The sequence below is a fragment of the Bufo gargarizans genome, chromosome 9 (assembly GCF_014858855.1).
Source record: "Bufo gargarizans isolate SCDJY-AF-19 chromosome 9, ASM1485885v1, whole genome shotgun sequence".
Classification (NCBI taxonomy): domain Eukaryota; kingdom Metazoa; phylum Chordata; class Amphibia; order Anura; family Bufonidae; genus Bufo; species Bufo gargarizans.
Window position 1 is genome coordinate 171,071,356 of NC_058088.1, and position 14,721 is coordinate 171,086,076.

The following is a 14,721-nucleotide window of genomic DNA, read 5'->3' on the forward strand; positions in this document are numbered from 1 at the left end:
CATGAAGATCTAGTAGATCTGCTGTCCTCCTGGAGGATCAGCTCCTCAACCCCTGAAGAAGAAACCTTATTTTCTACAGGTATTTATGCCCTGGTAGCCCATTTTCTTGGGTAGCATTGGAAGGCAGCCCTGGAGAAGAGACTACTTCATAGGGGGGAGGGGAGGAGAAGGTGCACCCCATTTCTGGAAGATGAGGGGGGCAGCTATTGGTCTTATCCTCCCAATGTCGAGCCTCCCCTATGTCTACCACTCTTCACCCGCCATGGATTACCTGACCTCTCTGGATGGATAATTAACGGATGTTATACTTCTCATCTGGGTCCCCCTCAATTAGATTTGGATCCAGTAGACGGGGGAATTGAATAGACATCTTTGACTGGAGATCAGACAAGATTGGGGGGGTATTCAGCCCCCTTCCATCAAAGACCCGCACCTTCTTCAAGCTAACATGGGATGTAACATGTGTGTGGTTCGGAAACCAGAGGAGCATTACAAAGTGATGCTGCAGGTAAGAAATACCAGTCATGTAGGCACCTAAACGGTTAAAGGCGGTGGGGATTATAGGGTTAACAGATGGGTTAGGGGCATGAGGATGGGTATGGATAAAGCAGAGGGCAAAGGGTGTGCAGAAGGGGATGAAGAGGAGAGCAAAGGGTGCGTAGAAGAGACGGGGAAAGGTGCAGGGACGCTGAAGGCAATAATGTAATAAGACAATAGAAAAAACCTAAAACGGGAAAGTAATGACGCCTTACAGGTGCTGGAAGAGGGGTGTGGTGAGGAGCGCAACGTGCGGATTTGGGGAATGAATCCGTATTAATGTGATGCAGTTAAATAGAGGCAGCGGTTGGTATCCTGGAGACATAGCGTAGGTATCCTATGTCATATATAGAACCAAAAGGTATAAAATGGCAAAATGCTGTAACCTATGTGCACGTAGATATAATGTACAGAATACACAGTGTCTATCGGGTATTCTATCATTGTGTCCACATGTGCACACGGATACGGATTCCCGCGCTAGCATGCATGCATACACGTGCGACAGAAAACACCCACGTGTCACGCGGAACCACTCACCTTGTGAAGCCGATGGGCTCCCGTGTAGAAGAATAGGTTTATTACACCTTATAGATACATTGTATCAGCTGCTGTATGGATAACACTGGGAATGCTATACAGCATCCTCTGTGCAGAATAGGAGCCCATGGTACGCCTATATAGTGTCGGCATGTCAGCTCAAGCGTGTGCAGGGACTGCGCGGGGTTCTAGGAATTCGGGTGAGGGTGTGATATGAAGGGGATGGGAATATTAAAGATGGAGGAGGGGGAACTACACCAGTTCATTAATTTACTGGGTGGTGGAATAGAAAGTGTAATAACATCTTCCATGTAACTGTACATATGTGTATCTGTGATTTAATTGGGCATTTTAGATTACCCCAATAATATGGTGCCCTTAGGGATAGATAGTTTTCAATAATTTGCAATAATATTATCTATCTATCTACAGTATTTATAAATTTTATATCTATCTATCCATCTATCTATTACCTAGCTACTATCTATCTATCTATCTATCTATCTATTATCTATCTATTATCTAGCTACTATCTATCTATCCACGTACCATATCTATTCACTGTCCATCTATTAACGAGTGTCGGTGCCTCACATCTGGACGACGTACAATGCCCTACAAAGGCCTCCAGTCCCAGCTATAGGTTCCTTTCTATATGGATGCATCACAAACTTTATATCAGAATATCTTCTGCTGTATGTAGATATTTCCTTGGCGCAGCAGCAGATCAGTCGGCTGCCACTCTCTGCATGCCATGTGAATGCCTTTATTATCTATTGTGCCTCGCTTTCTGCTCTCTTTATCTGACCTTTCTCCTCGACAACCCCTTTGTGCTTCTTTATCACATATTCCTCCTTGCTTCTGTGTTTCAAGTATTATTTTAAACCTCTTCCTACACCCAGCTGCCATTTTTTGCAATATATCAATTTTCCATATATTCACCTTTTATCCTCTTTCTGTCCATTGGGTCGGCACGTTTTTATAGTCATTGTTCTACGAGCTCTAGATCATCTCCTCCAATTTCATCTCTTACCACTAATCCAGTGTTTGTACATGTTGGTGCTCCCACTTTATCTATCTATCTATCTATCTATCTATCTATCTATCTATCTATCTCATATCTATCTATTTATAAAATATCTATCTGTCTATTTAGTCTATCCCTATCCACTAACATCTATCTATCTATCTATCTATCTATCTATTCATCCATCTCTTTATCACGCTTTCATCTGGTTCCACCTTTCCACTCTTTGTACTTAGTGGTGTTTCTTGTGCTCCCATTTTCTGTATCTATCTATCTATCTATCTCATATCTAATCTATCTACCTATTTATCTTTTGCAGGGATCAGCAACCTCCGACACTCCAGCTTTTGTGAAACTACGACTCCCAGCATCTTCCATTCACTCCTTTGGGAGTTCTGAGAGCAGCCAAGGATGCATGCATGCTGGGAGTTGTAGTTTCACCACAGCTGGAGTGTTGTAGGTTGCTGATCCCTGATCTATCGCATATCTAATCTATCTATCTATCTATCTATCCATCCATCTATTCATCCATCTCTTTATCACTCTTTCATCTGGTTCCACCTTTCCACTCTTTGTACTTGTTGGTGTTTCTTGTGCTACCATTTTCTGTATCTATCTATCTATCTATCTATCTATCTATCTATCTATCTATCACATATCTAATCTATCTCTATCTATCTATCTATCTATGTATCCATCTCAAGAATCAGCAACCTCCGACGCTCCAGCTTTTGTGAAACTACGACTCCCAGCATGCTCCATTCACCCCTTTGGGAGTACTGAGAACAGTCAAGGATGCATGCATGCTGGGAGTTGTAGTTTCACCACAGCTGGAGTGTCGGAGGTTGCTGATCCCTGATCTATCGCATATCTAATCTATTTATCTATCTATCTGTCTATCTATCCATCCATCTATTCATCCATCTCTTTATCACGCTTTCATCTGGTTCCACCTTTCCACTCTTTGTACTTGTTGGTGTTTCTTGTGCTCCCATTTTCTGTATCTATCCATCTATCTATCTATCTATCCATCTATCTATCCATCTCAAGAATCAGCAACCTCCGACGCTCCAGCTTTTGTGAAACTACGACTCCCAGCATGCTCCATTCACCCCTTTGAGGGTACTGAGAACAGCCAAGGATGTGTGCATGCTGGGAGTCGTAGTTTCACCACCGCTGGAGTGCCGAAGGTTGCTGATCCCTGATCTATATCGCATATCTAATCTATTTATCTATCCATCTCTCTATCACTCTTTCATCTGGTACCACCTTTCCACTCTTTGTACTTGGTGTTTCTTCTGCTCCCACTTTCTGCATGTCCTTTGTGTTTGCTCCTCTTCTTCCCGTCCCCTGTCTGAGCTGCTTGTGAGGTTTTTACTGGCAGTGAGACGAGGGTTTTATTATCCAGTTAAAGCCACCTTAAATCTTCTCTGAGATTTCGCTGGCAACAGCCCATAATAATGAATCTTGTGATTCCGGTCCCGGAGCACTGTGTGACTGGAATAGCAAAGCTAGATCAAGGCAACTTGTGAGGAAGATGTGAGGGAACCTGGAGAGGATGGTGGAGTAAGACGAGTACTGTTACACCTCTGGACTGACAATAACGCTCATGTTTTATGACCTTTTGTATAATATTCTGTATTAATTCCACATTCTAGCTATGTGGTTACTTCCATTTTTATTACAGCAAGCTTCATGCTATCTATATGTTAGATACAACCTAGGCCTGAAAGTACAAACCCATGGCTGTCATTTCTAGTGTGACATGTTGCTGCTATGACAACAGTAATTCTACCGTATCATGCCGCGCGCTTGTATTACCATTGGTGAGGGGATAGCCGATAATGTTATCATAGCAATATCCAACCAAGGTCTTCATGCTGTGTCTTGAAGGGGTATTAACCTCAAAATGCATGGTATCTATGATACGTTTATGGAATATCCTGCGAGACAGCACAGATCACAATGGACTAACCTGGCCTTGTTGGCCTGATGAAGCTCCCAGCATGGGATTGAAACGTGTTGTCTGTAAACTGTCTATACAAATAAAGGAGTATTTTGGACCTTCTTTTGGTATTGATCTTAGTTGCTGTGGATCATACCAAAGAAGAAAACATCCAGCAGGACCCAAAACCTAGGAGGATTAAGAGGAATCTCAACAAGATACTTAACTAATCTGCTACTTCTGTATGTGAGTTGTAGAGCAGGAGTCAATGGGGTTGATGAGCAATGATGACTTATGATGTCAACTGTAGACATGAAACTCAGAAGATAGAGTTCTCAACATTTGCAGAAGATATGCCAAGACCATGCCACACAAGCAAGTTATGATTATGGGCTGCTGTTATTACCGGTGTGCAATGGACATAACATGCCATAACTATGAATATGATGCTTTCAAAAGGTTGTCTCCAAAGTGACAAGCCTCACTATCTCCTGGAATCCTTGGAGATCAGCTGCTACTATGAGGGAAAGTTTTGTTTGGCCATACTGGGGAATTGTTAGCCGTTCAAATAAACAAGCTGGGTCTGCCAAAGTTGGAGGCCCTTGTACTTAGCAGCTCTATGCTTTGGCACTGAGCAGGAGACCCCTTGAATGCCATCAATATACCCTAACAGAACAGAGGGACCAGTGTTTTCTTTTCATGACAACTTCTTTGAGGGAGACATCAAGAATGAGTCGGTGGATGAAGGGACTTCAAGACCAACTGTAGAGTGACATCACTTGGCACGGTTCTACTACACTATATTGGGTCATGTTTTTTCCTTCAAGTCATGCTACTCTACAGGTGGTCTTGAAGTCCCTTAGCCCACCAACGTATTCTTGATGTCTGTCCTCCTGAGGGTTGGCACCCCACGCAGTGAGAACTGTAAACTAACGGCAGCACTGACCAATACATTTAAATAGGCTCTTCATTAGTGTTGTACCTAATGAAGCACAACACAAAAAGGTGAGCACCACCATCTCTTTTATGTCTTTCTAGGTGGTACATACTTACCCTATGAGTGCCCTCTTTTTCCTTATTTTCTGGCCATTCTCAGCATTTCAATAAAAAATTATATAGTGGCCAACCATATAATGTGTGTGTGTGTGTGGGGGGGGGGGCAGTCCCAGCAGTTGAGCTTCAATTTCAATTCAACATTCGGTCAAGCTGAGCATGCATGTGTGTGGAGCAGAAAGGAGGGCTGTTTTAAGTATTGCAGTTAAACGGGTTCAGCCCATCTCAGACATTGATGGCATATTTCTAGGATTTCATGCATTTGCTCTCCTATACTTTGAGGGCCCCGTTCTGGAGATAGGAGCAGGTCCAAGTGATGGAACAGAAATTTACTGGGCATCGATGGCTTACTTCTAGGATTTCATGCATTCGCTCTCCTTTACGTTGAAGTCCCTATTCTGGAGGTAGGAACAGGTCCCAGAGGTGGGACACAAACCTATTGGACATTGATGGCATATCCTAGTGATATATGCCATGAATGTCTGAGATGGGCCAACCTCTTTCATTGGACCTGAGAATCAATTGAGAAGAGATTTTTTAAATAAAAAAATTCTCTGTTATGCTGGCTATAATTTCACAATTGGAATCAACCATAGAGTTTTACCTTGCAGACACAAACATGAACTGAAGGAATACCCCCACTCTATTCAGATTGCATCCCTCTTATATACATTCACCTATCTACATCCTCTGTATCTTCCGCCCTGTAAAGCCTTATATGCATGCTACCATAGAAACAGCATCTAGAAACATCAGAGGGTAGGATGCTTCTTCTCAGATGTTCTAGAATTAAAGAAAAAGAAAGAAACTTGTATCTTCAGGAGAAGGGCTGTGAATTCACCACTGTGTTTTCACATTTACTAGAATTATACAAATTAGTATTAAAGGAATTGTCCAAGAAGAAAGAGTTTCGGCAAAAGGCTAAGAGTGGACGAAATGAAGAAAAGAAGTGAAACTCACCTCACTGAACCCTTGTCTATCCCAATCTGATGGTTCCTGCATCCACAATGGTCTACTTTCTGGTCCAGTCTCGACACACACAAAATGCCATGAAAGACCAGCTTAGCAAATCCTTGGCCCAATAGTGACCAACCTCAGCCAGTGATTTGTAAAGGGGCATTTCCTGTGTGTCAAGAAGGGACTAGGAATGAAGAGAAGCACGGACCCACTAATCACCAAAAAAAGAGTGCTGGCTATCAGTGAGGTGAGCATTCTTTTAACACACTCTGTGCCGTTTGCCAAAAACAAAATTCCCCAATGGACTACCTCTTTAATCAATCCTTTATGGGTGTATATGGAAGAGAAGGGGACCCCATTATAGTGAATGTAGAGTGAGAGCCACTGCTTGCTAGCAGCTCGCCTCTCAAGCTCATACAAAGGGGTTCCCAAATGGATGATCCCCATTGATGACATTCATATGCCCTAATTGGTCACATGGAAATAGGGAAATAGGGTGTCAAGATGAGACACCCTCTTTGATAAAATTTCTGTATATTACACACAAAGAAGTATCTCCCAGATGAAGAGAACCGTCTCGCTTTTTCCCCCTTCTGTAAGTGGCTGCCTAGGAGTCAGTGTCTGACTTTTTAACAAACGTGACAAGGGAAAATGGCCTGTGAGAAGGTTCTCCTTCTCTGGGAGATGCCTCTTCACATATATTTTTTTCTCCTGGAGCATTTCCGCTAAGTCTCCATACACAGCTGGTCTTCACAAGGAGTGCTGATACCTTCCTTAAAGGGGTTGGCCACCTTTTGAGGGAATGGCAAACCCCCCACTCCTGGGAAGACCTGCAAAGGGAAGCATACTTACTTGTTCCCAGACTCCTTCACTCTCCATCCTTGGCTACTCACTTGGGTTCCCCGCTGTCAACATCCACATTGTACCCAATGACTGGCTGCAGCAGTCACCTGCTCCCCTTGAGTCCTGAGTCCTGACAAATTGGTCACCGGACACAAAGGGAGAGTCAACATGTGGCCAGAGGTGCAAAACAGATGCTGACAGAGGAGGAACTTGAGTAAGGCAGTTGAGGCAGGGGGTCGAAGGAGCCAGGACCTTGTAGTAAATATGCTTTCCTTTGAAGGTCTACCCAGGCAAAAGATATCCAAAGGATGGTCAGGCCTTTCAAGCTACATCCAACGGAGAATCCTACTCCATATTGATGAGGGGAAAACACCTTGAAACAGCTGTCTTTGGATGGATATTTGGCTTGGCTCATTTGCCATGTACCATTGCAAGGCTTGTTAAAAAATCAGAGATTGACTCATAGGAAGCCATTCCCAGAAGGTGGCACTAGCGAGACAGTTCTCTTTCTCTGAGAGACACCTCCTTGCATATTATTTTTCCATGGAACATTGTCACTAAGTCTTCCTACAAAGGTGGCCTCCACAAGCTGTATATTAAATAATGTACACAAGGGGGAAGAGATCTATCATCTCCCTACGCTGCTTTTCTGGCTGAAAAAAGTTGCAAACACTGCAAATGACATTTTTACGCCACCCTCGCTACTTTCCGTAAAGGGGCCGGGGTCAGCGACTCCGACACATTTATCGTCATTTGCGCCAGTTTTCCTGTGTAAGTGAAGACAGAAATCTATCAGCTCTGTAGATTTCATTCTGGCGAGCGGACTGCCGGAGGATGCGCCTAAATTGACGACCAGGCGCACCCTCCGACAGCGCAGGGGATATCAATTCGGAACCCATAATTCACAATACATGGATCAAGGTCTGACTTTTGTGTGGATTCCGGTCTCCGTCATGTTATTATCTATCATTTGGCTCCTAAGCTTTCAGCTTCTTCTTCCGGCTTAGAGAAAATCCCGTTGCAGCACCCGGGGAGCTGTCCGCAGTGCTGAAAGGCTATAACAATAGGGCTGGCCGCTTCCGAAAACTCTCCGCTCCCGACATATTTTGCTTAGCAACAGCTCGAAATCCTGCAGGAGAGAAGGAGCTGCCACCCTGCTGAAGGCTCGCCGCTGTCGTTATTTTAAGTGTAAAACCATAACTCAATTCTTTAATTAAGAGGTGAGCTAATTTTATTACCGCCATCTCCCTGCGGGCTGATCACCTCTGTAATATTTCAGGTGGTTGATGTGGATTTGAGTCGGTTACATCTTCGTACCTTGGGAACACACATGACTGTGGTTGGATGCTAATGGGGGGAATCGTGTTGCAGCAGCATACACACATTGGCGGTATGCAAAATCCCATCCCCCCTACCTCAAGCAATGTTGTGACAGGAAGGGTTAAATTCTGATAGAGCACTTTAAACATAGCTGTCATGGATGGCGGGTGAGTGACGGGAAAGAGCGGGCACAGATAACACTGCAATCAACATGGCTCGCACCGCACATCCAATCCTCGACAGTAATGTCAGCAAATGAATGGCACCACTACATTAGGATGGAGTTGCTTATGTTAGCATATATATTTCACAGCGTCCCTCATCGCTATGTCAGTTTTCAACCTGCTGATCTATTGCAGGAGTCGCCTCCGACAATAGCATTCTGCTTAGTGGCTTCTCGGTTAAGTAGACATGAGGCATAGCTGGGGAAGGTGCTAGAAGGGAATTTGCGCTCTGTCCTGGGTACCATAGCGGGTGCTACCCTCCATACTGCAGGCTTGTAAAGTTAAAGAGAGTCCATCATGTCGAAAATGCATTCCAATCTGCTGGCAGCGGGTCATAGAGCAGGAGGAGCTGAGCAGATTGATGCATAGTTTGTTGGAAAAGTTTCACTGGAATGTCTGATTTAAGGTTTTCCATGTGTTTAAAGGGGATGTCCCATGAAAAATATTCTACCGTTTTTTAACCAGCACCTGGATCTGAATACTTTTGTAATTGCATGTAATTAAAAATTTTGTATAGCTACTGAGTAATTCAATAAAATATATCTGTATAGCGCCACCTGCTGTATTTTTTTTCCTATTTCTTTGTCCCGCTCACTGAGGTGGCCGCACATGCTCAGTTTTATCCTTCAACTGCCTCCTGAGCTGTGATAGGTAGAGCATGGACACGCCCCTTGAGCTGTGATAGGTAGAGCATGGACACGCCCCCTGAGCTGCAGCAGAAAAGACACTCCCCTTTGAGCTGCCAGCTTGATATAAATCTAGCAGAGCAATGAATGGGAAGATCTCTGGATCCATGTGAGGTACAGGGCTGGTTCTAGCTTTGTTAGATAGAGATACTCATGTACTGTATGAGGTCTGATTTAAATTTTTACATTAGTCATGGGATAACTCTTTTAATACTGTATCATCAGTAGCGGTAGAAAAAATAGTCCAGCACTCCAGAGGGGGATGTCTAGGTCATCAGTATCTGATCGGAGAGGGTCCGACACTTGACACCCCCGCCGATCAGCTGATTGAAGAGGCCGAAGTTCTCCGGTAAGTACCACAACCTCCAAGCAGCTTACCAAGGAAAGCACCGTCTATTGTATAATGGCCGTGCTTGGTATTTGTCACGGATGGTGTACAGGAAACAAGACAATGCAGAATGAATATATGACTCACCGGATCCAAAACTAAGGAACAAAAGGGAGACCCCTGCATAAGACCTGGCACTCTCCCTGACTGCTCAGCCTATGCGAACACCCCAATGGTGGATGATCGCATATCCTCGTACCTCGACTATATAACACCTGAACACCCTACAATAGTGAGGGGACACGACCACCGGCTCCCTACACTAGACACGGAGGGAGTCAGGGTCACCTGGGATCCAGCAAACAGAAAATCACAAATGAATGTACAACACTTATCTTGCAGAAGACTGGGAAATAGGATCAGCAAGCACACACACTCCAGGAAGCTGTATAAACCGCACACTAATGCATATTGGGGAGGAATTTAAAGGGATGCAATCAGTCCAACTACAAGACAGCTGAGAGAGGCTAACGAGATGAGGAACTGAAAACCAAAACAAAGAAAGCTCAAGGAGGAGATTCTGAAAGGCATCTGTCAGAGCTTCTCAGATGTCTGGTTGTGACAGTATTGCAACTCAGCCCCATTCACTTGAATGGGACTCAGCTACTTCTAGGCCATGTGACCGATGGACATGACATCACTTGCATAGGAGGAGACTGCGGCGATCGGTATGGGTGCCGGGAGTCGAAGGGCCACCAATCACAGGATAGGCCATCAGTATTAAACACTTGTACAACCCCTTTAAATCTCTGCTCATTCTGGACTAAAGGTCCCTTTACACGGGACGATATTACAGCAGGTTGTCGGGAAGGAAGAGTTCCTTCCTGACAATCTGCTGATCGATAGTGGAGGAGACTGCTGCAGTATGGGGAGGAGCGATTGCTTTTTCCCATAAGGACTCGTTGTTTGCTGGCAGGAGATTGTGTTTACACGGCGCTATCTGCTGCCAGTAAACAATCACTTTTGCGTGGACACAAACAATTGGATTACTCGATGAACGAGCATTGGCCACCAATGATATTCAAACTGGGGAGGGGGGGGGGGGGTCTGCCCCCTGCTGCCTGGCAGCCCTGATCTCTTACAGAGGGATATGATAGTACAATTAACCCCTTCAGGTGCGGCACCTGAGGGGTTAATTGTGCTGATCACAGCCCTCTGTAAGAGATCGTGTGCTGCCAGGCAGCAGGGGGCAGTCATGTACACAGTTTGTAGTGTATTCTAACTAGAAGCGTCCCCATCACCATGGGATTGCCTCTGTGTTAGAATATACTGTCGGAAATGAGTTTTCACGATCTAACTCATATCCGACAGTATATTCTAACATAGAGGCGTTCCCATGGTGATGGGGACGCTTCAAGTTAAAATATACCATCGGATTGGAGAAAACTCCGATGGTATAAAAGGGACTCCAGACTTTACATTGAAAGTCAATGGGGACGGATCCGTTTGAAATGGCACCATATTGTGTCAACGTCAAACGGACCCGTCCCCATTGACTTGCATTGTAATTCCGGACGGATCCGTTTGGCTCCGCACGGCCAGGCGGACACCAAAACGACTTTTTTTTCATGTCCGTGGATCCTCCAAAAATCAAGGAAGACCCACGGACGAAAAAACGGTCACGGATGACGGACCTATGGACCCCGTTTTTGCGGACCATGAAAAAATACTGTCGCATGCATGAGGCCTAATCGGCGGTACATTTACACTGCCTGATTATCACAAAAATCGTTACAATAGACGTTTTTAGTGATAATCTATGCTATTCTCGGCCTGCGTAAAGGGCCCTTTAGGAGTCCAGTAGGCAGTCCTGCTGACAAGTGCGCATCTAGAGGCAGCGGACTGTCAGTCATGAAGCTATTCATCAATCTGCAAAGCTCCTCCTGCTCATTAACATGTTGCATCTTGTAGTCATCACTTATTTTATCTATCTATCTATGTATCATCTGTCTGTCTATCTATCTATCTATCTATTTATCATCTGTCTATCTACTATCTATATGTCTATCTATCCTTTTATCTATCTATCTGTCATCTATCATTTGTCTATCTATCTATCTATCTATCTTTGATCATTTAAATTAAATTCCCTAGATCGGTATGAGGTTATGTTACATGAATGGACCCATATCATGCATGACAGTATTGAAATATAGCTGTACTTCATTGAGATGCCCCCTGCACCCTGTATTCTGCTTCTACTGTGTAGCTACAGCAATGCGAATTGCTTCGTTAGTACTATATAATATTTTTCACACTGCAGTATAAAATATAACATAATAATAGTACATTTAATAATAATTCTTAGTAATAATATTAGTTATATAGTATGAATGTATTGACCAATGCTGCAGAAGAATAGTACCCATTGTGTTTCACACAACCTAAATTACCCTATGTCTATGCAGCTAGGCCCTTCTAGGCCCTACTGGCTAACATCCTTGTATCCGGTGATGTTTGAATGTTTAAAGGGGTTGTGTCACTTCCGCAAATAGTAGAGAACATGGCACTTACTAATGTATTGTGATTGTCCATATTGTCTCCTTTGCTGGCTGGATTTATTTTCCATCACATTATACACTGCTCGTCTCCATGGCTATGAGCACCCTGCAATCCATCAGCGGTGGCCGTGCTTGCACACTACAGAAAAAAGCACCAGCCTATGTGCACTGCCACAGTCCCGGCCACCAAAGTGGCTGGCTCTTTTTCCTATAGTGTGCAAGCATGGCCACAGCTGATGGATTGAAGGAAGCAATATGGAGAATCACAATATATTAGTAATAATAAAATTGTATTAACTTTCAATCTAATATATAAAGCTAAGTGTATGTATGTCCGCTAAAGGAATCCGCTCCATCGCATTTACAATCACAAAATTTGGCACACAGGTACATCAGGTGTCCGGGGAGGTTTTAGACCGGTTCTCAGCTCTCTAGCGTATACCGTTCCTGAGATATTCCCAAAAAAATGCATTAACCAATAGAAGCTTGGTCACATGACCCTTATCAGCCAATAGAAGCTCGCAGGCCCTTCGTCTCCACATACACACAGTTTTACACCAGGTTTCCATAAGAGCCCAGCCGTTTTTCTTCACTGCTGTAGGTGAGCTTTAAAGGAAGTCTGTCACCAGGATAATCGCTATTGAAGTAAAGCCTTGGCCTAATAGCACTTAGTACCTTATTTCAAGATGTGCCTTTAATTTATGTTTTTTATCCTCTGAAAATCCAGATTATTTGGTATGCAAATGAGCCAGTAAGGTGCCCAGAGGGGCGTCACTCTTTCAGGAAGGAGCCCAGGCACGCCCCCTGCCACAATGTGTTCACCCACCCCTCCTACATCACATTCAAGCCATAACTCTGCCCCCCTTTTCCCTGCTCCCAGCATGAGGGCGGGCTTGGGCACTAGCAGGAGGCATGCCTGGGCTCCTTCCTGCAAGAGTGACGCCCCTCTGGGCACCTTACTGGCTCATTTGCATACAAAATAAACTGTTTTTTCAGATGATAGAAAACATCTATCTCTAAAACAAAGGCACATCTTGAAATAAGGTACTAAGTGCTATTAGGCCAAGGCTTTACTTCAATAGCGATTATCCTGGTGACAGATTTCCTTTAAAGGGGCAGGGTGCTGTGGATGACACTGTTAAGGGACCGGAGTGCTGTGGAGGTCACAGTTCAGGGGGCAGGTAGGGTGGCCATTCAGGCCACCCTCAAAAGACGGACTTAAAAAACCCTGACCCGGTTAAGCCATGCCCTCTCCCACTCCGCAGCCGATGGGGATTGAAAAAATGAAGGTAAAAATCAACTTCTGTCAGCTTCAGGGGTCGCTCAGACAGCACAGTGCTGCTGTCTGAGAGTGAGCTGTTCAAAAGGACATCCCTGTGTCCGTCCAGGCCCTGCACCACAACTCCTTTAAGGTTATGGACAACTTTGACATGGAAAATTACTTTCACAAAAGTTAGTGGATATCTTGAGTTAAAATAGTTGCACTGATTTTGAGTGTGCCATCTTCAATCCTTAAGTCGTTTCAAAGTTTGTAACCTGCTCCAGGTTTCGGACCTTTCTCACGTGGATATGTTCTTCTGAGGAATATCACAGCAGCTTTCATTCATGGACTGATCTCTACTTCTGTGGCTCATGAAGGATCTCCCCTCACTTGTACAGACAGACACTGATACTGAGGAGTATATGATTTCCTCTCTCCCCTGCAGGGTTTATGATTTACCCTCCCTGATAACTTGGATGCTTTCTCCCCTCTCCACCTTCTGATATTTCATGTGCAATAACTCTGCTGCCATCTCTTAAAATGAGAGATGGGAGGTAAGAGCAGAGGACGCAGCCTGAAGCAGAGTTATGTAGGATTTTTTCCAGGTTCAGCGGGGCAGCCAGCTAGTTGGAGGAGTTACACATACTCTGCGGAATGGAAAAATGATTTTTTAATAAAAAGAGACTATTTAGAAAGTTGCATTTAGAAAGCAAATAAACTATAAAAGACTTCAGTGCAAGACTTCAGGTCCTCCAATTGGACACAGTCCCTTTAACAGCGTACTTATGTCTACTTGATTACACTAGGATGCAGTATTATGAAATGTTAACTTTGTTAGTCAATTGTAAAAAGACAAAATAAATTAGAAAGCCAACGAACTGCATGTATAAAAAAACTTCAGCGCAAACATCTCCATAGTCTTTAAATATGAAAGCTGTAAGTACAGCCAGCCCCTGAGGACACAGAAGATGGGAGTGGCAATGGCCTTGATTAAATGATGTGTGACGGTGTAGTCCGTCAGACTGTTGCTCCCTTGGGATAAGTGCAGTGAAAAGGTGGTATAAGGAATCAGACTAGAAGCAGAAGTATAAAAGTCTAGAGAGTGCAAGATAGCAGTAGTTGTACACAGTTCAATTTCTCTCCTCAGATGATGAGGTCTGGTGGCTGGCTATGTGACAGATAATGGCATCTCTGGTATTCTATCTTGCTGGTGTCTCTCTCCTGAATTTCTGGCTAACAGCGGAAAGCAGGCACTTGTGGCTGTAGGTGTCCACTCTAGGTGATGGGTGTCCCAGCCGTAGTCCCTCAACTGCAGCAGAGTCTGCATAGCTATAGTTGCTGGTCACTCTTCTTACTGTAGCGCTGTAGTTTTGTCTTTGAAGGGTCTGTGGAGTGGTGGTCTCAAAGATGAGTTGGTTCTCTGGTCCCTAGAGCCTCTT

At 44.2% G+C, this 14,721-nt stretch overlaps 1 protein-coding gene across 3 annotated transcripts in view; it reads left to right on the forward strand.

Annotated features, from left to right (window-relative positions):
• The first annotated feature begins 448 nt into the window (after window positions 1-448).
• The window catches only part of PDZD4 (PDZ domain containing 4), a 131,902-nt gene continuing 117,629 nt past the window's right edge, over window positions 449-14,721 (forward strand). For all 3 annotated transcript variants that reach the window (XM_044268558.1, XM_044268559.1, XM_044268560.1), the window contains exon 1: window positions 449-508. In XM_044268558.1, the coding sequence (XP_044124493.1) occupies window positions 449-508 (60 nt within the window). The remainder of the gene's footprint in view (window positions 509-14,721) is intronic.